The sequence below is a fragment of the Melanerpes formicivorus genome, unplaced genomic scaffold, assembly GCF_026170545.1.
Source record: "Melanerpes formicivorus ecotype bairdi unplaced genomic scaffold, bMelFor1.0.p_v2 SCAF_296, whole genome shotgun sequence".
Taxonomy (NCBI): Eukaryota; Metazoa; Chordata; class Aves; order Piciformes; family Picidae; genus Melanerpes; species Melanerpes formicivorus.
Window position 1 is genome coordinate 127,004 of NW_027142648.1, and position 24,747 is coordinate 151,750.

General features: G+C 59.7%; 1 protein-coding gene across 2 annotated transcripts in view; it reads left to right on the plus strand.

The window, feature by feature from the left end:
* Positions 1 to 24,747, plus strand: part of KCNQ5 (potassium voltage-gated channel subfamily Q member 5) — a 198,744-nt gene that overhangs the window by 114,601 nt on the left and 59,396 nt on the right. For both annotated transcript variants that reach the window (XM_068170224.1, XM_068170225.1), the window contains exons 2-3: positions 753 to 843; positions 15,084 to 15,210. In XM_068170224.1, the coding sequence (XP_068026325.1) occupies positions 753 to 843; positions 15,084 to 15,210 (218 nt within the window). The remainder of the gene's footprint in view (positions 1 to 752; positions 844 to 15,083; positions 15,211 to 24,747) is intronic.

Consider the following 24,747-nt stretch of genomic DNA (forward strand, 5'->3'; position numbering starts at 1 on the left):
AAACACCTCCAGGGATGGGGACTCCACCACCTCCCTGGGCAGCACATCCCAAGGGCCAAGCTCTGTCTGGGCAGAATTTCTGCCTCACCTCATTGCTCTCTAAAGCTCCCTGAAGGGAGGCTGGGCTGAGGTGGATGTTGGTCTCCTCTCCCTAGTGTCAGGTGATAGAACTAGAGGGAATGGCCTGAAACCATGCTGGGGGAGCTTTGGGTTGGACCTCAGGACCTCAGGAAAAAGCTCTTCAAAGCATGAGAGGCCAGGGCCTGGCAGAGGCTGCCCAGGGAGGTGGGGGAGTCCCCATGGCTGGTGGTGCTCCAGACCCCTGTGGCCATGGCACCTGGGGCCAGGGTCTGCTGGCAGTGCTGCTGGCAGTGGTGCTTGGGCTGGGTGATCCTGGAGGCCTTCTCCAAGTGAAACAGTGCTGTGGCTCCCTCTGAGGTCAGCTGTGGAGGGAATGGTTTGTCAGGCAGGGGAGGAAGCTCTCCCAGGGGGGAGCTCCTCCTACAGCCCCTGAGGGTGTCCAGGCTGGGTGAGGTCTGTGGCACCCGAGGCAGGGCTGTGAGTGCTGCACCATCCCTCAAGGGAAGGCTGCTCCCTGTGTTTGCCCTGCTGGGTGCTGGCAGTGCTGCTCAGGAGGGGGTGGGCTGAGTGCCTCGGCTTCTGCTGCTGCTGCTGAAGTGGGATCAGAGCAGGGAGTGGGGCCCCGGGGTCCTGGGCACCGTTAACAAGTGTTCCTGTGCTTTCTCTTCCAGTTTCCTGCTTGTCTTTGGTTGCTTGATCTTGTCCGTGTTTTCCACTATCCCTGAGCACACAAAGCTTGCCTCTGGTTGTCTCTTCATCTTGGTAAGTGAAACTTCTCCCTACCAGACACATTTGCTGATGCTTGGATGTGCACTCAGATGCTCTCCCTCCTGCTGGGGGAGAGCTCAGCATCACTGCGAGCTGCTGCCAGCCCCAGGCACCCACACAGGCTGGGCAGGGACTGGCTGGAGAGCAGCCCTGGGGAAAAGGAGCTGGGGGTGCTGGGGGAGGAGAAGCTCAGCAGGAGCCAGCAGTGAGCACTTGCAGCCCAGAGAGCCAAGCAGAGCCTGGGCTGCAGCAGGAGAAGTGTGGCCAGCAGGGCAGGGAGGGGATTCTGCCCCTCTGCTCCACTCTGCTGAGCCCACAGCTGCAGCTCTGGGGCCAGTTCTGGAGCCTCTGTGCCAGGAAGGGTCTGGAGGTGCTGGAAGGTGTCCAGAGCAGTGCCAGGAGGAGGAGCAGAGGGCTGGAGCTGCTCTGCTGTGAGCACAGCCTGAGGGAGTTGGGGTTGTGCAGGCTGGAGAGGAGAAGGCTCCCAGGAGACCTCATTGTGGCCTTCCAGGAGCTGCAGGGGGCTGCAGGAAAGCTGGGGAGGGACTTGTGAGGGTGTCAGGGAGGGATAGGAGTGGGGGGGATGGAGCAGAACTAGAAGTGGGGAGATGGAGATTGGCTGTGAGGAAGAAGTTGTTGCCCAGGAGGGTGGTGAGAGCCTGGCACAGGCTGCCCAGGGAGGTGGTGGAAGCCTCCTGCCTGGAGGTGTTTGCAGCCAGGCTGGAGGTGGCTGTGAGCAACCTGCTGTGGTGTGAGCTGTCCCTGCCCATGGCAGGGGGTTGGAGCTGGCTGAGCCTTGAGCTCCCTTCCAGCCCTGGCAGCTCTGTGGTTCTATGATTTACAGTCCATGAACCACACGAGAACCACCTGGACATAACCAGAGGGTTACCAACAGCTTCCTCCTCTTTCACCTCGTGGTTCTAGGAGACCAGCCTCGCCATCGGGCTGATGAAAAGCACACTGAAACCCAGGGCTCCACCACCTCTGTTGGTGTCCTGTTGGTGTGGGAGTGCTGCCAAGGTGCCGCCGAGCTGCTGCCCCTCAAGGTGCTGCCTCCCCGAGGTGCTGCCTCCCCGAGGTGCTGCCGAGGTGCTGCCCCCATCCCCTGCGCTGCAGGGGTGCTGCCCCCCGAGGTGCTGCCCCCGAGGTGCTGCCCCCCGAGGTGCTGCCCCATCCCTGCGCTGCAGGGGTGCTGCCCCCGAGGTGCTGCCCCCCGAGGTGCTGCCCCATCCCTGCGCTGCAGGGGTGCTGCCCCCCGAGGTGCTGCCCCCGAGGTGCTGCCCCATCCCTGCGCTGCCAGGGGTGCTGCCCCCGAGGTGCTGCCCCCCGAGGTGCTGCCCCATCCCTGCGCTGCCAGGGGTGCTGCCCCCCGAGGTGCTGCCCCCGAGGTGCTGCCCCATCCCTGCGCTGCCAGGGGTGCTGCCCCCCGAGGTGCTGCCCCCGAGGTGCTGCCCCATCCCTGCGCTGCCAGGGGTGCTGCCCCCGAGGTGCTGCCCCCGAGGTGCTGCCCCCGAGGTGCTGCCCCATCCCTGCGCTGCAGGGGTGCTGTGCTTGCCAGCTGAGGCTTTTCCTGCTGCCGTGGGGCGGTGCCTGGGCAGGATCGGTGCTCGGTGGTGCTGCTGCCGTGTCCGGAGCCGGCGTGCGGCCGCAGGCACTTCTGCTTCCAGGGGCGGTGGTTTGGGTGCCTCAGCTGCCCGGGCCGTGGCAGGCTGCTCAGCCCCTCCCCAGGCTGCGCTCTGGGAGGTGTTTCTCTCTCCGTTGTTTCGCTCTCCTCCCCCCGCTCCCGAGGAGGATCTCAGTGACTTTCATCCCTGCAAGCGCTTCGGGCTCTTCCTGGGCTGGTGGAGGCCTCTTTGCGCTGCTGCTGGCTGTGCCATTGGCTGCTGCTGGCTGTGCCATTGGCTGCTGCTGGCTGTGCCATTGGCTGCTGCTGGCTGTGCCATTGGCTGCTGCTGGCTGTGCCATTGGCTGCTGCTGGCTGTGCCATTGGCTGCTCCTCGCTGTGCCATTGGCTGCTGCTGGCTGTGCCATTCGCTGCTGCTGGCTGTGCCATTGGCTGCTCCTGGCTGTGCCATTGGCTGCTGCTGGCTGTGCCATTGGCTGCTGCTGGCTGTGCCATTCGCTGCTGCTGGCTGTGCCATTGGCTGCTCCTGGCTGTGCCGTTGGCTGCTCCTGGCTGTGCCATTGGCTGCTCCTGGCTGTGCCATTCGCTGCTGCTGGCTGTGCCATTGGCTGCTGCTGGCTGTGCCATTGGCTGCTCCTGGCTGTGCCATTGGCTGCTGCTGGCTGTGCCATTGCCTGCTGCTGGCTGTGCCATTGGCTGCTGCTGGCTGTGCCATTGGCTGCTGCTGGCTGTGCCATTGGCTGCTGCTGGCTGTGCCATTCGCTGCTGCTGGCTGTGCCATTGGCTGCTGCTGGCTGTGCCATTCGCTGCTGCTGGCTGTGCCATTGGCTGCTCCTGGCTGTGCCATTGGCTGCTGCTGGCTGTGCCATTGGCTGCTCCTGGCTGTGCCATTCGCTGCTGCTGGCTGTGCCATTGGCTGCTGCTGGCTGTGCCATTGGCTGCTCCTGGCTGTGCCATTGGCTGCTGCTGGCTGTGCCATTGGCTGCTCCTGGCTGTGCCATTCGCTGCTGCTGGCTGTGCCATTGGCTGCTCCTGGCTGTGCCATTGGCTGCTGCTGGCTGTGCCATTGGCTGCTGCTGGCTGTGCCATTGGCTGCTGCTGGCTGTGCCATTCGCTGCTGCTGGCTGTGCCATTGGCTGCTCCTGGCTGTGCCATTGGCTGCTGCTGGCTGTGCCATTCGCTGCTGCTGGCTGTGCCATTGGCTGCTGCGGGGAGTGGCCTGGGGCCAAGGGCTGTCCTGATGGTTAACACCGCACCGCAGAGCCGCAGCCCCCCGGTCACTGCTGCTCCGCCTCGGCAGCAGGCTGCGGCTCCTCAGGTGGTGCCTGGGGCCGAGGGAGCTGCCGGCAAACGCCAGCCTGTTCCTGTCAGCGCTGCACACGTCCTAAAGCCCTCAATTAATGATGGCCTGAGCAGCCTGGTGAGCATAACCCTGGGGCCTGCTGTGCCTCCACAGCACTGTGGTTAACCACAGCACAGGAGCTGCCACCTCACATGGGGAGGAACTTCTGCCCTGGGAGGCTCCAGAGCCCTGGAGCAGGCTGCCCAGAGAGGTTGTGGAGTCTCCTGCTCTGGAGCCTTCCCAGCCCTGTCTGGATGTGTTCTGTGTGCCCTGTGCTGGGTTCTCTGCTCCTGCTCTGGCAGGGGCTTGGGCTGGGAGCTCTCCAGAGGTCCCTTCCAGCCCCTGAGAGCCTCTGAGCCTCTCTGCCACTGCAGCAAGATACCTGAGCATGGAGAGCCCAGAACTGGACACAGAGCTCCAGGCAAAACCTCTCTGGGGCAGAGCAGACCTTTGCCTGCCTTGCCAGTTCTGATTGTCCATCCCACAGCCCCCTCTGACCACAGCAATGGCTGAAGGGGGAAGGGGCTGTGTGGTTGATCCTGACAGCATCAGTGCCAGCCTGGCCCAGCACTGCTGTGCTGCAGCTGCTGCCTTCAGCAAGCCCTTGGCAGGAATGGATCCTGTGGTGATGAACTTCACAGCTCCTGCTGTGGGTCTCTAATGGAGAAAAACATAAACACAGCAAGTCTGAAGCTCCAGAGGCAGGCTGGGGCTGGCTTATTCCAGCCTGCTGAGGCATGGCTGGGCCCTGCTCTGCACACTCAGTGCTTAGCTGCCACCAGCAGTGCTGTCCAACAGCCTTCTGCCCTGCAAACCAAGAGGGAAATGCATTCCTCTGTCCACTCAGGAGCAGCCCAGGCATGGCTGCAGGCTCTGAGCTCCCACAGCCTTTCCTTGCAGTGCTTCACACAACCCTCACAGAGGAGCCCCTCAGCAGGGACAGTTGTGTGAACTGTCAGAGATCTGTGCCCAGTTTGGGGCTCCCCAGCTGAAGAGAGACAGAGAGCTGCTGGGGAGAGTGCAAGGCAGAGGCAGGAGGATGCTCAGGGGACTTGAGCATCTCCCCTGGGAAGAGAGCCTGAGAGCCCTGGGGCTGTTTAGCCTGGAGAGGAGAAGGCTGAGAGGGATCTGCTCAATGTCTCTCAAGAGCTGAGGGCTGGGGGTCAAGGGGAGGGGGCCAAGCTCTTGTGGGTGCTGCACAGCAAGAAGCCAAGGAGCACTGGAGACAAACTTGAGCAGAGAAGGTTTCAGCTGCCCAGGAGGAGAAAGTTCTTTGGGGTGAGGGTGAGGGAGGCCTGGAGCAGGCTGCCCAGAGAGGTTGTGGAGTCTCCTGCTCTGGAGCCTTTCCAACCCCCCCTGGCTGCATTGCTGTGTGGCCTGCCCTGGGTGCTGCTGCCCTGGCAGGGGCTGCACTGGATGCTCTCTGCAGCTCCCTCCCAGCCTCTGCTGCTCTGTGGTGCTGTGGTTTGGCTCCCTGCTGGAGATGGAGAGAGATGTATCTTGTCTAATGAAGTGCCACACGGCTGCAGCAGCCTCTGGAGCTGCCTGCTGGCTTCCTGTGCTCTCTTTGCTTGGCAGATTTGCTGCTGATGCTTCCCCCCGGGCCGTGTTCATTGCCTGGAAAGCTCATTCAGTCTCCCTGCAGCACCTGAGCTGCTGCCTGCCCTGGCACCTGTGGCTCTTGATCTATGGCAGCTGTTCACATGTGCACAGGGAGGTTAAAGAGGGAAGTGTGGATGAGGTGAGCAATCCTTTCCCTCCTGCTCAGCAGGGCCAGGGGAGCTGAGCTGATTCCCCTGCAGGCAGAGTTCCATTTGTCTGCCCCAGCTTTGCCTGGCGAGGGGGCAGAGCAATCCCTGCAGCCTGAGGGCTGCCTCCAAAGAGCAGCAGCCCACAGGAGATCGCTGTTTGGGGGAGCAGCATCAGCTGAGGGCTGCTGAGCATCAGCAGAGGCTAATGGCCTTGTCTGGGTGAGCAAACCCTCCTGTGCCCACAGCAAACCTGTGCCACCCAGACCCAGTGCTGGCATCCACAGCAGCACTGCTGTGCTCCTGCCATCTCCTGCTCATCAGGGCAGCTGCCCAGGGAAATACAGCATCACAGGGTGCCAGGGCTTGGAAGGGACCTCTGGAGAGCTCCCAGCCCAAGCCCCTGCCAGAGCAGGAGCAGAGAATCCAGCACAGGGCACACAGAACACATCCAGACAGGGCTGGGAAGGCTCCAGAGCAGGAGACTCCACAACCTCTCTGGGCAGCCTGCTCCAGGGCTCTGGGAGCCTCCCAGGGCAGAAGTTCCTCCTCCTGCTGAGCTGCAACCTCCTGGGCTGCAGTTTCCATCCACTGCTCCTTGTCCTGTCCCAGGGTGCAGCTGAGCAGAGCCTGTCCCCTGCCTCCTGCCCCCCAGCCCTCAGCTATTGATAGCCATTGATCAGATCCCTCTCAGCCTTCTCCTCTCCAGGCTGCACACCCCCAGCTCCCTCAGCCTGGCCTGGCAGCAGAGCTGCTCCAAGCCCCTCAGCATTCTCCTGGCCTCCTCTGCAGCCTCTCCATCAGCTCCAGGTCCTTGCTGTGCTGAGGGCTGCAGAGCTGCACCCAGCCCTGCAGGGGAGGTCTCAGCAGAGCAGGGGGGCAGAGCAGGGCTGACCCATGGGGAGAGCAGCAGAGAGAACTCCTTACACCTCCAGTGCTGGTTAGAGAGCTGTGCCTCAGCCTGGGCTGTGCACACCACCTCTGCCCCTCCAGCTGCAGGCAGGCAGCAGACCAAAATCTGAAGTGATAAAACACACCACACCCCCAAGAGCAAAAAGCCACAAGCACCTTGAGAACCCACCTCACACAGCAGGAAAATGATCTGTGCTGTGCTGCTGGTCTCCTGCAAGTGCTTTTGCAGTGCACTTCAGCAAGCCAGCACCACAGGGGGAGCAGCACTTGGGCTGGGAAGGCAAAACCAAACCTCTGGGGGGAAGCAGCCAGGAGGGAAAATCTCCTGGAGCTGGAGGTCCCTCCCTGCCAGGCCTGCACTCTGTGTGTGTCTCAGGGTGCCAGCTGCAGGGCTGTGAGGAGCTGGTTCCCTGCTGCTGCTTTGCTCCCAGCTCCAGCAAATTCATTAACTCATCTGTTTATTTGAGCTGAGAAACCAGAAAGTCCCCAAAAAACCAGGAAAGGAAAAGGGACCAAGTCTGGATCAGCTGAAATGCTTCCTTTGCCCTCCCCAAGGTCTCCTCTGAGTGCTGGAGGTTTGGGAGCTGCTGGCTGAGAGGTCAGGCTGGGGCTGTGGGACAGAGCTGTGGGGCTTGTTGGGAGTGCCAAAGCCTTCCAGTGTGTGTTTGCTATCCTGATCACTTCCATCTTGAGGCAGCAAGAGAGAGACTGCCAAACTCACCTGGGCTCCTGCAGGGCTGCCTTGGTCTCAGCTGGTTTGTGTTTCACTCCTGGAAGGGTCAGGGGGGCAGAAGCTGTGCCCAGCTCTGGGGGATAGGAGCCTCTGGAAATGCTGCCTGGGAACTGATTCTCCAGGCAGAAATGGAACCACAGAGCTGCCAGGGCTGGAAGGGAGCTCAAGGCTCAGCCAGCCCCAACCCCCTGCCATGGGCAGGGACACCTCACACCACAGCAGGTTGCTCACAGCCACCTCCAGCCTGGCTGCAAACTCCTCCAGGCAGGAGGCTTCCACCACCTCCCTGGGCAGCCTGGGCCAGGCTCTCACCACCCTCATGGGGAACAACTTCTTCCTCACAGCCAATCTCCATCTCCCCACTTCTAGTTTTGCTCCATCCCCCCAGTCCTATCCCTCCCTCACACCCTCACAAGTCCCTCCCCAGCTTTCTTGCAGCCCCCTGCAGATCCTGGAAGGCCACAATGAGGTCTCCTGGGAGCCTTCTCCCCTCCAGCCTGCACAACCCCAACTCCCTCAGGCTGTCTCCATAGGAGAGGAGCTCCAGCCCTCATGGGGAAGAGCTTCTTCCTGAGCTCTAATCTGAATCTCCCCTCCTCAGCTTGGATCCTGACATCCAGCCAGAATCTCCCCACTTGCAGGCTTGCTCCGTTCCCCCTGTTCCTGTCACTCCCTGACACCCAGCAGAGTCCCTCCCCAGTCACAATGACCTCCCTGAGACCTTTTCCCTCCTCCACATGACCTCTTCCATGGCTTTGCTGACTGCATGGGTGATGTGGCACTGATTTCACCAGGCCAGAGGAGCCTTGCTGTCAGTCTGCCCTGGGGCTCCCTGCAGCTGCAGGAGCAGCTGTGTGTGCAGGCAGGGCAGGCTCCCCACTGGAAACAGAAGTGCTGACTGCACTCATCTCAGGCTGCTGTGAGAAGCAAGTCTGGCAAGGCAAAAACCTGCCTGGAGAGGTGAAGTTGTTGAGAAGCACAGCAGCAGAGGTCCCCAAGGCTGCAATCCCTCTTGTCAGAGGGCAGTGCTTGCACTCCCAGCCAGCCAGCAGAGCTCTGCCACACAGAAGCAGGGCCTGTAGCTGTGGAGAGGGATGAAGCAGCAATGCAAATCACTTCGTGGCAGGGGAGCCTGGCACCAGGCTGCAAACTGCAGAGGCAGCCCTGAGACATTATTGTCAGCAGTGCTGAAGATGAGAGGGGACCTCAGGAGGTCCAACAGGAGCAAGTGCAGGGCTCTGCAGCTGGGCTGGGACAATCCTCACTGGCAATAGGGGCTGGGGGAGGAGGGGAGAGAAAGCAGCCCTGAGGAAAAGGCCTTGGGGGTGCTGGGGGGGGAGAAGCTGGGCAGGAGCAGGCAGTGTGAGCCTGCAGCACAGAAGGCCAAGGGCAGCCTGGGCTGCACCCAAAGCAGCTCTGCCAGCAGAGCCAGAGAGGGGATTCTGCCCCTTGGCTCTGCTGAGACCTCCCCTGCAGGGCTGGGTGCAGCTCTGCAGCCCTCAGCACAGCAAGGACCTGGAGCTGATGGAGAGGCTGCAGAGGAGGCCAGGAGAATGCTGAGGGGCTTGGAGCAGCTCTGCTGCCAGGCCAGGCTGAGGGAGCTGGGGGTGTGCAGCCTGGAGAAGAGAAGGCTGCAGGCAGAGCTCAGAGCAGCCTGCCAGGAGCTGAAGGGGCTGCAAGAAGGCTGCAGAGAGACTGTTGGCAAAGGCCTGCAGGGCCAGCAGCAGGGCCAATGGCTTCAGGGCAGAGCAGAGCAGCTTGAGCTTGGAGGTGAGGAAGAAGTTGTGCAGCAGGAGGGTGGTGGAAGCCTGGCCCAGGCTGCCCAGGGAGGTGGTTGAGGCTCCCTGCCTGGAGCTGTTGAAGGGGAGGCTGGAGAGGGCTGTGGGCAAGCTGCTGGAGTTGGGGCTGTCCCTGCTGGGTGCAGAGGCCTTGGGCTGAGCTCTGCAGCTCCTTTCTGCTCTGGACTATTCTGTGATGCTCTGAGGAGGGAAAACCACATCCCCTTTTAAGCTGACCAAGACAACTTGCTAAAGCACCACACCAGCTGTCCTTGACCTCCTCTAAGGACAAAGGAACAACCCTCCTGGCACAGCTGCTCTCCCACCACACATCTCCCTTGGTGCTTTATCAATTGGATTGATAAGGAGGTAGCCTGGGAAACCACTGCCAAGGGGTAAGTGAAACAATTTCCATGCCTGTAGATTTGTGAGAGCTGCTCTGCAGTGTGGGAGTTGATGGCTTCATGCCAGAGATTGATAAGGATCCAAACTGGTTGTGTGGAGAGCAGGAGCTGCCTCCTGCAGCCAGGCAGCAGACAGCCTGGATTGCGACAGCAGGAAGGGAGAGAGCTCAACCTTTTCTGTCAGGAATCCAGAGCTGACCCTGCTGGGGATATTGACTTGGCCCAAGGGCAGCAGAGAGTGGCTCCAGAGAACAGGCAGAGGACAGCTTGGAAATAATGTGGAAAGGGGGAAAAAAAAGCCTGCAAACCACTGCAAGTCAGCAGGCAGAGTGCTGGAAAGGCAGAACTCAGTGATGGGAAACAGAGAGCACACCTGGGAGAGGCACAGAGACAGAGAGAGACTCACACAGCTGCCAGGGCTGGAAGGGAGCTCCAGGCTCAGCCAGCCCCAACCCCCTGCCATGGGCAGGGACACCTCACACCACAGCAGGTTGCTCACAGCCACCTCCAGCCTGGCTGCAAACACCTCCAGGCAGGAGGCTTCCACCACCTCCCTGGGCAGCCTGTGCCAGGCTCTCACCACCCTCCTGGGCAACAACTTCTTCCTCACAGCCAATCTCAATCTCCCCACTTCTGGTTTTGCTCAAAACCCAGCTCAGGAGGGACAGGGATCTGCTGGAGAGAGCCCAAGGGAGGCTCCAAGGCTGCTGAAGGGACTGCAGCACTGCCTGGGGAGGAGAGGCTGAGAGCCCTGGGGCTGTGCAGTCTGCAGAGGAGAAGGCTGAGAGGGATCTGATCAATGGTTATCAATAGCTGAGGGCTGGGGGGCAGGAGGCAGGGGACAGGCTCTGCTCAGCTGCACCCTGGGGTAGGACAAGGAGCAGTGGATGGAAACTGCAGCCCAGGAGGTTGCAGCTCAGCAGGAGGAGGAACTTCTGCCCTGGGAGGCTCCCAGAGCCCTGGAGCAGGCTGCCCAGAGAGGTTGTGGAGTCTCCTGCTCTGGAGCCTTCCCAGCCCTGTCTGGATGTGTTCTGTGTGCCCTGTGCTGGATTCTCTGCTCCTGCTCTGGCAGGGGCTTGGGCTGGGAGCTCTCCAGAGGTCCCTTCCAGCCCCTGACAGCCTCTGAGCCTGTGGATCCTTACAGACATTTTGATGTTTGCATCTTTTTGATGCTTATTTACAGAGTCCCAGAGCTTCCAGGGCTGGGAGGGACCTCGAGGCTCAGCCAGTCCCCCCCTGCCCTGGGCAGGGACTCCTCACCCCACAGCAGGTTGCTCAGATGGAAACTCCAGCACCTCTGGGCAGCCTGCTGCAGTGCTGCTCCAGCCTCAGTGTGCAGAAGTTCCTCCTCCTGCTCAGATGGAGCTTCCCATGTTCCAGTTTGTGCTTGCTACCCCTTGTGCTCCCCCTGGGCACCTCTGAGGACAATCCTGCCCCCTCCTCCTGACAGCCACCCCTTAAGTATGGACAAGCATGGATAAGATTGCCCCCTCAGGCTGCAGGCCCTCAGCCTTTCTTCAGCAGGATGTTCCCAGTCCCCTAACCCTCCTTGCTGCCCTCTCCAGGGAGTCCCTGCCCTGCTGGGACCACAGCAGTCTGCAGCTTGTTGTCCTACTCAGCCTGTGGAGCACTTCACTTCCATACCAGAGGCAGAAGCAACAGCAGAGCCCTTGTCCCGTGGGCAGATCCTTCCCACCTCAGCTCCTTTGTGCCTGCAAGAGGAGCAGCAGAGGGCTCAGCTTTGGCCGTGTGCCCTCCTTGGAAATGGTTCTGGATCCCAGCTGTCAGTCTGCAGGCCCAAGGCATCTGACTGCAGCAGCAGCTGGGTTCCAGCTTCGATAAGCAGCTGTGGCAATGAACAGGGAAGCTGTGCTGGAAGCTCCTCCTTTCCCTCTGCTGTGGGAAGGTTGTGCTGAGGGAAATCTTCACCCTTAAAAGCTACCTGAGCAGCACAGTGCTGCAGGCAACTCCAGCAAGTCATCACTTGGGTCCTAATGAGGTGGGGAAGAAAACCCCAGAACCCTGAGCTCGTCATGGCTGGCTGATGCAAATTGTCCTTGATGTCACTAATTGCCAGCCCTGTTCATTAGAGTCCTGCAGGAGCTCTGGCAAATGGAAACCTTGCTCTGCATGGCCTCTTCCTCTCCTCCCCTGCTGTGTGTGACCCTCATTGTTCCAGGGGCAGAGCAACCAAGGCAGACACAGATGTGAAAAACTGCTGCTCCCCCTCTGCTCTGCCCTGCTGAGAGCACAGCTGCAAGCCTGGGTCCAGTCTGGGGCTCCCCAGCTGAAGAGAGACAGAGAGCTGCTGGGGAGAGGCCAAGGCAGAGGCAGGAGGATGCTTAGGGGACTTGAGCATCTCCCCTGGGAAGAGAGCCTGAGAGCCCTGGGGCTGTTTAGCCTGGAGAGGAGAAGGCTGAGAGGGATCTGCTCAATGTCTCTCAAGAGCTGAGGGCTGGGGGTCAAGGGGAGGGGGCCAAGCTCTTGTGGGTGCTGCACAGCAAGAAGCCAAGGAGCACTGGAGACAAACTTGAGCAGAGAAGGTTTCAGCTGCCCAGGAGGAGAAAGTTCTTTGTTGTGAGGGTGAGGGAGGCCTGGAGCAGGCTGCCCAGAGAGGTTGTGGAGTCTCCTGCTCTGGAGCCTTTCCAACCCCCCCTGGCTGCATTGCTGTGTGGCCTGCCCTGGGTGCTGCTGCTCTGGCAGGGGCTGCACTGGATGCTCTCTTTACAAAGGCCTGCAGGGCCAGCAGCAGGGCCAAGGGCTGCAAAGCAGAGCAGAGCAGCTTGAGCTTGGAGGTGAGGAAGAAGTTGTGCAGCAGGAGGGTGGTGGAAGCCTGGCCCAGGTTGCCCAGGGAGGTGGTTGAGGCTCCCTGCCTGGAGCTGTTGAAGGGGAGGCTGGAGAGGGCTGTGGGCAAGCTGCTGGAGTTGGGGCTGTCCCTGCTGGGTGCAGAGGCCTTGGGCTGAGCTCTGCAGCTCCCTTCCCACCCAGCCCATTCTGTGTCTATGTTTCTGTGGTTCTATGCTGTGTTCAACTCAGTTGCTGCCCAAGGCCCTGGGTGCTGTTTCCTGCCCCACTGCCTTGCAGAGCTCCAGGCTCTCACAGCCTAGAAACCTGCAGACTCCTTATTGGGGGAAAGTCCATCCTGGATCATCCCAATCCTTGCAGATATCTTCTGTTCAGTTTATCTGCAGGCTTCCTTCCCAGTGCCACACCAGTCAGTCCTCATCCTGCAGGGATAACAAATTAATTGGCTGGCCAGGGGCAGTGTTTTTCCTGGAGGTGGGAATGCACTCAGCTGCCAAATCAAACACAGCTTTAATCCTCCTCTGCCTGATGAACTCTTTAAGAAGCTCCTGCAGGTCCTCTTCTCCTCCTGTTGCTGGGCACAGCAATTTCTGTGTAGCTATTGCCAAGCCCAGCTTTGGATGATGGAATTCAGGGGTGGAAGCTGAGGCAGAGGAAGTGCCATGGGAAGAGGAGGAAGAATTTGTTGGCTGTGAGGGTGAGAGAAGCCTGGCAGAGGCTGCCCAGGGGGGCTGTGGAGTCTCCCTGTGTGGAGCTCTTGCAAGGCCAGCTGGATGTGTTGCTGTGTGAGCTGCTGTGGGTGACCCTGCTGGGGCAGGGGGCTTGGGCAGGCTGAGCTCTGCAGCTCCCTGCCAGCCCCTGGCACTGACTCTGTCAGTTCCAGAGCATCCACAGGTCAGCCCAAGGTGTATCTCTGTGATGGGGATTCACATTCCCTCGGGGTGTGGGAGGTGAGCTGTGCTCCAGGCTGTGTTGCTGCAGCTCCCCTGAGGCCACTCTTGCTCTGAAGAATTCCTCCCAACAAGCAGAGTCCTGCAGGCAGGCTGCTGCTATTGAAATGCTCAGTCTGACAGAAGGTCCTGTGAGGAAAGCCAGCCAGGGAGGGCTGCTGAATGCTCTGCTCCACAGCCTGGCCAGGGAAAGCTCCTCCTGATGTGGACATCCATTTGCTGTCCTGCAGCTGCACTCTCACTGGGAGTCATTGCACTGTGATGGATCCCAGCCTGCTGCCAGGGGCAGGGCTGCCTGAGTGCTGCTCCATCCTCTCAGTCACCTCTCCACTGCTGCCATGAGAATGTGTCTTCCAAATGCTCAGCCTTCAAACTAAGAACCAGTTCTAGGGATGTGAATCCATCACAGCCTCTCCACCAGCTGCCTGCACTGCCTGTGGCTTGAGCTCAGCCAGAGAGTCAGGGGATCAGGGAGCCATAGAATGGCCTGGGTTGGAAGGGACCTCTGAAGAGCACAGAGCCACAGCAGCAGCCAGGCTGGGAGAGAGCCTCAGGGTCCCCAGGGCCAACCATCAGCCCTGCTCTGCAAGGCTCAGCCCTAAACCACAGCCCCAAGCCCCACAGCCAAACCACCTTCAAACACAGCCAGCCCTGGGCACTCCACCACCTCCCTGCCCAGCACATCCCAAGCCCTGAGCACTCTTGTGCCTAAGCTCCACTCTCAACCTCCCCAGGGGCAGCTTGAGGCTCTGCCCTCTTCTTCTCTCACTAATGCCCTGGGAGCAGAGAGCAGCAGCAGCCTCTGCACAGCCTCCTTGCAGGGAGCTGCAGGCAGCCAGGAGCTCTCCCCTCAGCCTCCTCTCTTGCCCACTAACCATCCCCAGCTCCTTCAGCCTCTCTCCAGCACATTGCTTCTCCAGGCCCTTCCCAGCTTCCTTGCCCTCCTCTGCCCTGGCTCCAGCACCTCCACAGCTCTCTGCCACTCAGCTGCCCAGAGCTGGACACAAGGCTCCAGGTGTGTGCTGCCCAGAGCTGAGTGCCAGGGGACAATCCCCTCCCTGCTGCTGCTGGACACAGCATTGCTGAGCCCAGCCAGGAGGCCTTTGGCTCTCTTGGCCCCCTGGGCACACTGCTGCCTCCTCTTCAGCTGCTTGCCCAGCAGCACCCCCAGGTCCCTTTCTGCCAGCAGCTTTCCAGCCACACTGCCCCAAGCCTGCAGCCTTGCTTGGGGTTGTTGTGCCCCCAGGGCAGGAGCTGGCACTTGGCCTGGGTGAAGCTGTTCCTGGTCCCCTTGGCCATGGATCCAACCTACCCAAGTCCCTCTGCAGAGCCTCCCTGCCCTGGTGCAGATCAAGATCATCCAGTCCAGCCCTCTCTGCAGTAAGCAGGAGCATCCTCCACGAGATCAGGCTGCCCAGGGCATTTGCTCTGATTTTTTGGGTGCCTGTGGTTCAGTTCTTCCTATTAGCAGCCAGACTCAGCAGACTCTTTGAACACCTCCAGGAGTGGTGACTCCAGCACCTCCCTGGGCAGCACAGTCACTCAGCAGCACTCAGGTTAGCCTTGGGCTGTTCCCTAGGAAGCCTTCTGTGTGCAGGTGTGTGACCAGCCTTGGGAGCAGGCTGGCCTTGGGATGCTGAGATGCTCAGGCTGGGTTGCCAGGCACACAGAGTGATCAGTGTGCTGGGCAGGGAGGTGGTGGAGTGCCCAGGGCTGGCTGTGTTTGAAGGTGGTTTGGCTGTGGGGCTTGGGGCTGTGGTTTAGGGCTGAGCCTTGCAGAGCAGGGCTGATGGTTGGCCTTGGGGACCCTGAGGCTCTCTCCCAGCCTGGCTGCTGTGGCCCTGTGGTTTGCTGATGCTCCAGGGCTGCTCACCTGCAGCAGGAACTGGTTGTACTGATGCCTGTGTTGCTGTTGCTGTTGTTGTTTGCCCTCTGCAGGAGTTTGTGATGATTGTGGTCTTTGGGCTGGAGTTCATCGTCCGCATCTGGTCGGCCGGCTGCTGCTGTCGGTACCGCGGCTGGCAGGGCAGGCTGCGCTTCGCCAGGAAGCCTTTCTGTGTCATAGGTGAGTCTGCAGGCCCCAGACAGGCCCCCACCCCCACCCCCCACTCACTGACTGCTGCAGCCCACCTCCAGCCCGCTGCCAGCCGGGGCAGCCCCGAGGCAGCTGCCAGCCGAGGAAGGCTGCTGTGCGAGGAGCGGCTGAGGGAGCTGCAGGGGAGGGGGCTCAGGGGGCACCTGGGGAGGGTTGAGGTTACACCAGCACCCCCCCAGCTGCCAGAGCAGCTCAGGTGGAAGCAAATGCAGCTCTAGTACCAAGCAAAACTGCAACCTGAAAATGGGAAATGCATTGAACATCTCTAGCTGTGGGTCCAGCCCTGGAGCCTCTGTGCCAGGGAGGGGCTGGAGGGGCTGGAAGGTGTCCAGAGCAGGGCCAGGAGGAGGAGCAGAGGGCTGGAGCTGCTCTGCTGTGAGCACAGCCTGAGGGAGTTGGGGTTGTGCAGGCTGGAGAGGAGAAGGCTCCCAGGAGACCTCATTGTGGCCTTCCAGGATCTGCAGGGGGCTGCAAGAAAGCTGGGGAGGGACTTGTGAGGGTGTCAGGGAGGGACAGGACTGGGGGGGATGGAGCAGAACTAGAAGTGGGGAGATGGAGATTGGCTGTGAGGAAGAAGTTGTTGCCCAGGAGGGTGGTGAGAGCCTGGCACAGGCTGCCCAGGGAGGTGGTGGAAGCCTCCTGCCTGGAGGTGTTTGCAGCCAGGCTGGAGGTGGCTGTGAGCAACCTGCTGTGGTGTGAGGTGTCCCTGCCCATGGCAGGGGGTTGGGGCTGGCTGAGCCCTGAGCTCCCTTCCAGCCCTGGCAGCTCTGTGGCTCTGTGATTTACAGTCTATGAACCACACCAGAACCACCTGGACATAACCAGAGGGTTACCAACAGCTTCCTCCTCTCCCACCCTTCCCTTCCCCCCTGTGCACAGGACCAGAGACACAGAGGGGCAGAGGGTGGCTTGGTGCTGCTTAGCCACAGCAGAGAAACACAGCCAAGGTCAGCAGCAGGCAGGCAGAAGCAGCCAGCTGGTGGCTGCCAGAGCAGGGAGGCCACCACGGGGCAGAGCTGCTGTGCACAGCTCCCTCTCTGCTGTCAGAGCACTGGGACTGGTCAGGCCTCATTATTGCCTTTGTGCAGCCACTGCTCAGTTGTTTGCACTCTGCCACTTTTCTGCTCAATCTGTGGAGCATTCTCTGCCTGAAGCTGCCCCAGGACCTTATCACTCCCTGCCCAGAAGGAAGCTGCAGTCCAGCACCCTCTGCCTGCCTGGCTGGGCAGCCCTTGGCCAGCCCCTGCCTTGGTGCTGGAGGGGGCTCCCCGTGGCTGTGCTGGTCTCCAGGGCAGGGTCAGCACCACACAGGGGCTGTGGGGGCCCTGGTGGCTGCCCCTCAGGGGGACAGCAGCCTGAAGTGCAGCTAGAGGCAGTGGCTGGAGCTGGCTGATGGGCTGGTTTGGGCACCCCAGATGTGCATCAGAAGGCTGTGGTAACATCTGGGGACTCTTGGCCCTGCAGTTCCACTCCAGTGTGAGGGTCTCTGCTGGGGGCAGCTCATCTCCCTGCTGTGTGTGGGTCCCTGTGGGCATCCTGGGGCCAGTGCCTTCCCTGCTCCTGTGGAGTGCTTTGGCTTTGCTCATCGGGGTTGGGAACTGGGTGGTCTTTAAGGTCCTTTTCCAACCCAAAGCTTTCTACATGAGTAAAGCTCTTCTGCCAGGCACCCAGTGGCAGGACCAGAGGGCATGGCCTGAAGCTGTGCCAGGGGAGGTTTAGGTTGGACATTAGGAAGCAGTTCCACACAGAAAGGCTGACTGGGCACTGGGGGGGACTGCCCAGGGAGCTGGTGGGGCCCCCATGCCTGGAGGGCTGTAGGAAGGGCTTGGATGTGGCACTTGGGGCAGGCTTCAGCTGACGTGGTGCTGGCAGGTCACAGGCTGGGCTTGGTGACCTCAGAGGTCTCTGCCAGCCTCAGTGAGCCTGGGGTGTGCCTGGGGCTATTCTCTGGCTACAAAGCCACAGAGACCCCAGGCAGCAGTTCCCCTCCTTCCTTGGGCTCTCCAGAGACCATCTGCCCTGCCTGCCACACAGCCAGCTTGCCTCTTGGGGAGTGAGGGCTGCAGGTCTGACCTCACTGCACAGCCCAGGAGCTGTGTGCAGCCTATGGGCACAGGACACCCCAGCTGCATGCACTGCATGCACCCCAGGCACCCAGGATCACAGCATGTGGTGCTGCAGCAGCTCCACAGCCCAGCCCAGGAGCTGTGTGCAGCTGCTGGGCACAGGACACCCCAGCTGCATGCACCCCATGGACCCAGGATCACAGCATGTGGTGCTGCAGCAGCTCCACAGCACAGCCCAGGAGCTGTGTGCAGCCTATGGGCACAGGACACCCCAGCTGCATGCACTGCATGCACCCCATGGACCCAGGATCACAGCATGTGGTGCTGCAGCAGCTCCACAGCACAGCCCAGGAGCTGTGTGCAGCTGCTGGGCACAGGACACCCCAGCTGCATGCACCCCATGGACCCAGGATCACAGCATGTGGTGCTGCAGCAGCTCCACAGCACAGCCCAGGAGCTGTGTGCAGCTGCTGGGCACAGGACACCCCAGCTGCATGCACCCCATGGACTCAGGATCACAGCATGTGGTGCTGCAGCAGCTCCACAGCACAGCCCAGGAGCTGTGTGCAGCCTATGGGCACAGGACACCCCAGCTGCATGCACCCAGGATCACAGCATGTGGTGCTGCAGCAGCTCCACAGCACAGCCCAGGAGCTGTGTGCATCCTATGGGCACAGGACACCCCAGCTGCATGCACCCCATGCACCCAGGATCACAGCATGTGGTGCTGCAGCAGCTCCACATCTCTCTTGCACTGAGACCCAAGGCTCCAGGTGTGGCCTCCCCAGTGCTCCACCCTGGAGCACAGGCAGTGAGGGCCCTCAGGGTGCTCTGTGCTGGAGCATTTGGGCTGTGGGGAGAGGCTGGGGGCCCTGGGCTTGTTCAGCCTGCAGGTCAGTTGGCTCCAGCAGGGGCTCAGTGAGCTCAGTGCTGAGGCCTCCCTGGGAAGCACAGGAGCAGTCCTGGCCTGCTGCTCCTCCTGCATCTGCTGAATTGTTTCCTTAGCCATCCCTTCAGTTATCCTTTCTGACGATTGCTGCAGTGGAACAAGAGTATCTCAGCAGCCTTCCTCTGTTTGCTGTTCATTAGCTCTGTTATCTCTGCCCAGCAGATCTGCCCTCTGATTAGTCTGAGTGTGTGAGCAGACACAAATCATCCCCGGGAGCAGCCTCAGGCCTGCAGTAATGAATGGAGGGTGGCCTCCAGGGTCACGTTCAGGCAGCCTTTATTTTGGTGCCATTAATAATGAGAATAAGGTCTCCCCAGGGCCAGAGCCCTGTGCTTACCTTGGCAGGGCCACAGGGGCACTGCCCTGGCAAACCAGGCCAGCAGGAGCTGCTACCAGCTTGCTGCTGCTGCCTACCAAACCACTTGGCAGCCCTGGCCCCCTGCCTGTGGCTGTGCAGTGCTGAAGCCTGCCCTGTCTTTTGTTCCAGCTCACAGCCAGCTGCCACCCTTCCTGCTCCCTGCTTCCAGAGCAGCTTCCCTGTGGGGTGCAAAGGACACCCCCAGCACAGCCTCCCAGGGACTCCATGTGCCTAAAGGTGTCCTGACTTCTGCACCAGGGCAGGGAGGCTCTGCAGAGGGACTTGGGTAGGTTGGATCCCTGGCCAAGGTGACCAGGAGCAGCTTCACCCAGGCCAAGTGCACAGCTTTAGCCCCAGCCAGGAGCTCACCTCTCAGCCTCCTCCAAGCCAAGCTCCAGAGCCCTCAGCTCCCTCAGCCTCTGCTCCTAAGGAAGAGCTTCCACTGCCTGCAGCATCTTTGTGCCTCTGCCATGGACTCTCTCCAGCACTTCCCTCAGCTCCTTCCTGACCTGAGGGGCCCAGAGCTGGACACCAGATTCCAGCTGTGGCCTCAGCAGGGCAGAGCAGAGGGGCAGGAGAACCTCTCGGACCTTCTTAAGAGCTTTTGAAGACATGAGATGTGGACAGGCAGGAAAACAAAGACCAAACAACCTCTGCTCCTCATCCTGTAGCCAGCAAGAGAAGTGTGGCCAGCAGGGCTGGGGAGGTTCTGCTCCCCCTCTGCTCTGCTCTGCCCTGCTGAGAGCACAGCTGCAAGCCTGGGTCCAGTTTGGGGCTCCCCAGCTGAAGAGAGACAGAGAGCTGCTGGAGAGAGGCCAAGGCAGAGGCAGGAGGATGCTTAGGGGCCTTGAGCATCTCCCCTGGGAAGAGAGCCTGAGAGCCCTGGGGCTGTTTAGCCTGGAGAGGAGAAGGCTGAGAGGGATCTGCTCAATGTCTCTCAAGAGCTGAGGGCTGGGGGTCAAGGGGAGGGGGCCAAGCTCTTGTGGGTGCTGCCCAGCAAGAAGCCAAGGAGCACTGGAGACAAACTTGAGCAGAGAAGGTTTCAGCTGCCCAGGAGGAGAAAGTTCTTTGGGGTGAGGGTGAGGGAGGCCTGGAGCAGGCTGCCCAGAGAGGTTGTGGAGTCTCCTGCTCTGGAGCCTTTCCAACCCCCCCTGGCTGCATTGCTGTGTGGCCTGCCCTGGGTGCTGCTGCTCTGGCAGGGGCTGCTCTGGATGCTCTCTGCAGCTCCCTCCCAGCCTCTGCTGCTCTGTGATCCCCACAGCTGTTGGTGACCTCCCTGCCTCAGGGCCTTGCTTTGCTCTTCTTTCATGTCTGTATTTCTATGTATTTTATCTTGGCTTTGTGTTCATTACAGTCCTTTCAGTTTTCTTTCCTGATCCCTAACTCTCCCTCCCCTTTTCCCTCACTCTTCCCCTTTGGGATGGGAAGAGAGTCAACAGGGAGCCTCTGCCCCTTGGCTAGTGGCTGGCTGGTTAGTAGCCAGCCCTCACCCTTGGCCCTGGGCAAATGGATTTGCTCTTCAGGCAAGATCCTTTTCTCTTCCCCACCAGCACCAGAAGCTCTCTCCCCGCACACAGAGCAGCCAGCAGCACAGTTCCTGGGCACAGGGAGGTTAAATTCCTGCTCTGAGCAGGAAATGGCAATCTCTCAGCCCCACTGGAGCTATCCAAACATCAATAAATAATCCTTAATTGGTCCAGGGAGAGATGTGATGTGCCCTGGCACCCAGGGCTGAAGGGAGTCATCTGCTGCCTCAGGGGCTTGGAGTGATCAGTCACAGATTGCAGGAGAGCCACAGCAGAATGGATGAAATAGGTTAGAGCCCTGGGATGGGATCCAGGGGCACCTGGACAGGCTGCAGAGGTGAACCCAGGTGAAGCTCAGGAGCTCCAACAGGAGCAAGTGCAGGGCTCTGCAGCTGGGCTGGGACAATCCTCACTGGCAGCAGAGGCTGGGGGAGGAGGGGAGAGAAAGCAGCCCTGAGGAAAAGGCCTTGGGGGTGCTGGGGGGGAGAAGCTGGGCAGGAGCAGGCAGTGTGAGCCTGCAGCACAGAAGGCCAAGGGCAGCCTGGGCTGCACCCAAAGCAGCTCTGCCAGCAGAGCCAGAGAGGGGATTCTGCCCCTTGGCTCTGCTGAGACCTCCCCTGCAGTGCCCCTGGGGAGGTTGAGAGTGGAGCTTAGGCACAAGAGTGCTCAGGGCTTGGGATGTGCTGGGCAGGGAGGTGGTGGAGTGCCCAGGGCTGGCTGTGTTTGAAGGTGGTTTGGCTGTGGGGCTTGGGGCTGTGGTTTAGGGCTGAGCCTTGCAGAGCAGGGCTGATGGTTGGCCTTGGGGACCCTGAGGCTCCCTGCAGCTGCTGTACCACAGTGCTTGCTTCTGCAGAGACACTCTCCTGAGCCCTGCTCATCTCTCAGCTGTGAGCTGGCAGCTCCACACCCCAGCTCTGCTCACCCCTCCTGACTGCAGCTGGCTCCCTTCAGCCTTACCAGCAGCTTGTTAGGCCCTGCAAACCCTGGAGAAAGTCAGTTCCCACAGATGTTCCTGCTCCTTGCCATCCCTTCAGAGCCCTGCCTGTGGGCAGCAGCTCTGCTGAGCTGCCAGGTGGGCAGAGCAGCCCAGCAGGGGCTGGCTTTGTGCTCCTGCCTCAGTTCCACCCCAGCACTGGGGAAGGCAAGCAGCACAGCTCAGGTTTTGAGCCCTGCTCTTCACAGCTGCTGTGCTAGGTGCAGCCAGGACCTGAGAGTGCAGCAGCATTGGTGCAGCTGTGCCACAGGGCTGCAGTGTTTAGGTCTGAGGTTTGGCAGTGCTGAGGACCAATCCCTGAGCTCCCTTCCAGCCCTGGCAGTTCTGTGGTTCCAGTATCTTCCTGTCCCTCTTGAAGTGGGGAGCCCAGAACTGGGCACAGCACCCTCAGTCTGCTCTGCTCCCCTTTGGAGCCCTTGTCCCTGCTGCTGTCCCTACAAGCCTTTGCAGACAGTCTCTCTGCAGATGTGGTCTCCCCAGGGCAGAGTATCTTCAGACAGGTTTTTCTCTCCACCCCAGCCTTGGTCCTGATCTCACCCAGGGGATGAAGGGAAAAAGCCCTAGGCAGAGTGCAGTGGTTTGCAAATCTTCTTCTTCCAGAGCTTGTAAGGCACAAAAGAGCTCAGGGGAGGAGTTATGGGGAGGGTCTGTGGGTGGTTTGCTCCTTTGGCTGGGCACAAATGGAGCTGGTGAGCACTGGGTCAGAGGTGCAGTACTTAATGTGCTGCTGGCAGCCTCTCTGGAAGCCAAATGAACCTCCTGCAGGACCTGTCTGGCAGGGGCATGTTAGTGATGCCAAGGAGCAGCTATTGGAAGTGCCTAATGAAGTCTAAATCTATGAGAGGCTTCCAGTTGGACTTAATCTTAGCTTGCTAGGAGGCCCTTAGAGTTTAAGGATTTATTGAGCCAGCTGTTAACAGCTTAAAGATGTTTGCTGAGGGCTTACTCAGCCCCTACACAGAGCAGGTACCCAGCAGGGCCATGAGCTGTAGCTGCTGACAGCACAGGCAGCTGAAGGGCTCCCAGGGACTTGGTGCCTCTTGTCTGGCCTGAATGAAAAGTGCTACCCAGAGCCACAGTTCAGTGTTACATGGAGCCACAGAAGGGTCCAGGCTGGGAGGGAGCTGCAGAGCTCAGCCCAAGGCCTCTGCACCCAGCAGGGACAGCCCCAACTCCAGCAGCTTGCCCACAGCCCTCTCCAGCCTCCCCTTCAACAGCTCCAGGCAGGGAGCCTCAACCACCTCCCTGGGCAACCTGGGCCAGGCTTCCACCACCCTCCTGCTGCACAACTTCTTCCTCACCTCCAAGCTCAAGCTGCTCTGCTCTGCTCTGAAGCCCTTGGCCCTGCTGCTGGCCCTGCAGGCCTTTGCCAGCAGTCTCTCTGCAGCCTTCTTGCAGCCCCTTCAGCTCCTGGCAGGCTGCTCTGAGCTCTGCCTGCAGCCTTCCCTTCTCCAGGCTGCACACCCCCAGCTCCCCCAGCCTGGCCTTTAAGAAGGATTTCAGTGCCTTTGCAGGCAGGTTTAGGTCCATGGCTGTGTGCAGTGTGCCCCTGCTCTCAGAGCAAGGGGGCTGCTCCCACTGCAAGGAGCTGCCAGCTGGCAAACCCAGCCCAGTTTGCCTCTGCCCAGCAGCTGCTGCAGCAGCCTGCAGCCCGGAGCTGGACTCTGTGCCCTGGTGAGCCAGCAGAGGGAAGTGGTCAATGCCCTGCTGGGAGCTAAAAGCCTTTCTGCAGCCACTTATGATGACATCACCTTGCCCATGCTGTGATCTTGCCCTGCCAGTGCTCAGACACAGAGGTCTCCCTCTCTGAATGGCCTCTGTCAGGCTGCTGCTGCTCAGCTGCTCAGGAGCCTTGAGCTCTACCAATGGCTCTCTCCCTCCCTTTGCTTTCCTTTCTTCTCCGTTCTTCTCCTTTCTCCTTCTCCTTCTCCTTCTCCTTCTCCTTCTCCTTCTCCTTCTCCTTCTCCTTTCTCCTTCTCCTCCTCCTTCTCCTTCTCCTTCTCCTTCTCCTTCTCCTTCTCCTTCTCCTTCTCCTTCTCCTTCTCCTTCTCCCTCTCCTTCTCCTTTCTCCTTCTCCTTCTCCTTCTCCTTCTCCTTCTCCTTCTCCTTCTCCTTCTCCTTCTCCTTCTCCTTCTCCTTCTCCTTCTCCTTCTCCTTCTCCTTCTCCTTCTCCTTTCTCCTTCTCCTCCTCCTTCTCCTTCTCCTTCTCCTTCTCCTTCTCCTTCTCCTTCTCCTTCTCCTTCTCCTTCTCCTTCTCCTTCTCCTTCTCCTTCTCCTTCTCCTTCTCCTTCTCCTTCTCCTTCTCCTTCTCCTTCTCCTTCTTCTTTCTCCTTCTCCTTCTCCTTCTCCTTTCTCCTTCTCCTTCTCCTTCTCCTTCTCCTTTCTCCTTCTCCTTCTCCTTCTCCTTCTCCTTCTCCTTCTCCTTCTCCTTCTCCTTCTCCTTCTCCTTCCTTCTCCTTCTCCTTCTCCTTCTTCTCCTTCTCCTTCTCCTTCTCCTTCTCCCTCTCCTTCTCCTTTCTCCTTCTCCTTCTCCTTCTCCTTCTCCTTCTCCTTCTCCTTCTCCTTCTCCTTCTCCTTCTCCTTCTCCTTTCTCCTTCTCCTTCTCCTTCTCCTTCTCCTTCTCCTTCTCCTTCTCCTTCTCCTTCTCCTTCTCCTTCTTCTTTCTCCTTCTCCTTCTCCTTCTCCCTTCTCCTTCTCCTTCTCCTTCTCCTTCTCCTTCTCCTTCTCCTTCTCCTTCTCCTTCTCCTTCTCCTTCTCCTTCTCCTTCTCCTTCTCCTTCTCCTTCTCCTTCTTCTTTCTCCTTCTCCTTCTCCTTCTCCTTCTCCTTTCTCCTTCTCCTTCTCCTTCTCCTTCTCCTTCTCCTTCTCCTTCTCCTTCTCCTTTCTCCTTCTCCTTCTCCTTCTCCTTCTCCTTTCTCCTTCTCCTTCTCCTTCTCCTTCTCCTTCTCCTTCTCCTTCTTCTTTCTCCTTCTCCTTCTCCCTTCTCCTTCTCCTTCTCCTTCTCCTTCTCCTTCTCCTTCTCCTTCTCCTTCTCCTTCTCCTTCTCCTTCTCCTTCTCCTTCTCCCTCTCCTTCTCCTTTCTCCTTCTCCTTCTCCTTCTCCTTCTCCTTCTCCTTCTCCTTCTCCTTCTCCTTCTCCTTCTCCTTCTCCTTTCTCCTTCTCCTTCTCCTTCTCCTTCTCCTTCTCCTTCTCCTTCTCCTTCTCCTTCTCCTTCTCCTTCTTCTTTCTCCTTCTCCTTCTCCTTCTCCCTTCTCCTTCTCCTTCTCCTTCTCCTTCTCCTTCTCCTTCTCCTTCTCCTTCTCCTTCTCCTTCTCCTTCTCCTTCTCCTTCTCCTCTCTCCTTCTCCTTCTCCTTCTCCTTCTCCTTCTTCTTTCTCCTTCTCCTTCTCCTTCTCCTTCTCCTTTCTCCTTCTCCTTCTCCTTCTCCTTCTCCTTCTCCTTCTCCTTCTCCTTCTCCTTTCTCCTTCTCCTTCTCCTTCTCCTTCTCCTTTCTCCTTCTCCTTCTCCTTCTCCTTCTCCTTCTCCTTCTCCTTCTTCTTTCTCCTTCTCCTTCTCCCTTCTCCTTCTCCTTCTCCTTCTCCTTCTCCTTCTCCTTCTCCTTCTCCTTCTCCTTCTC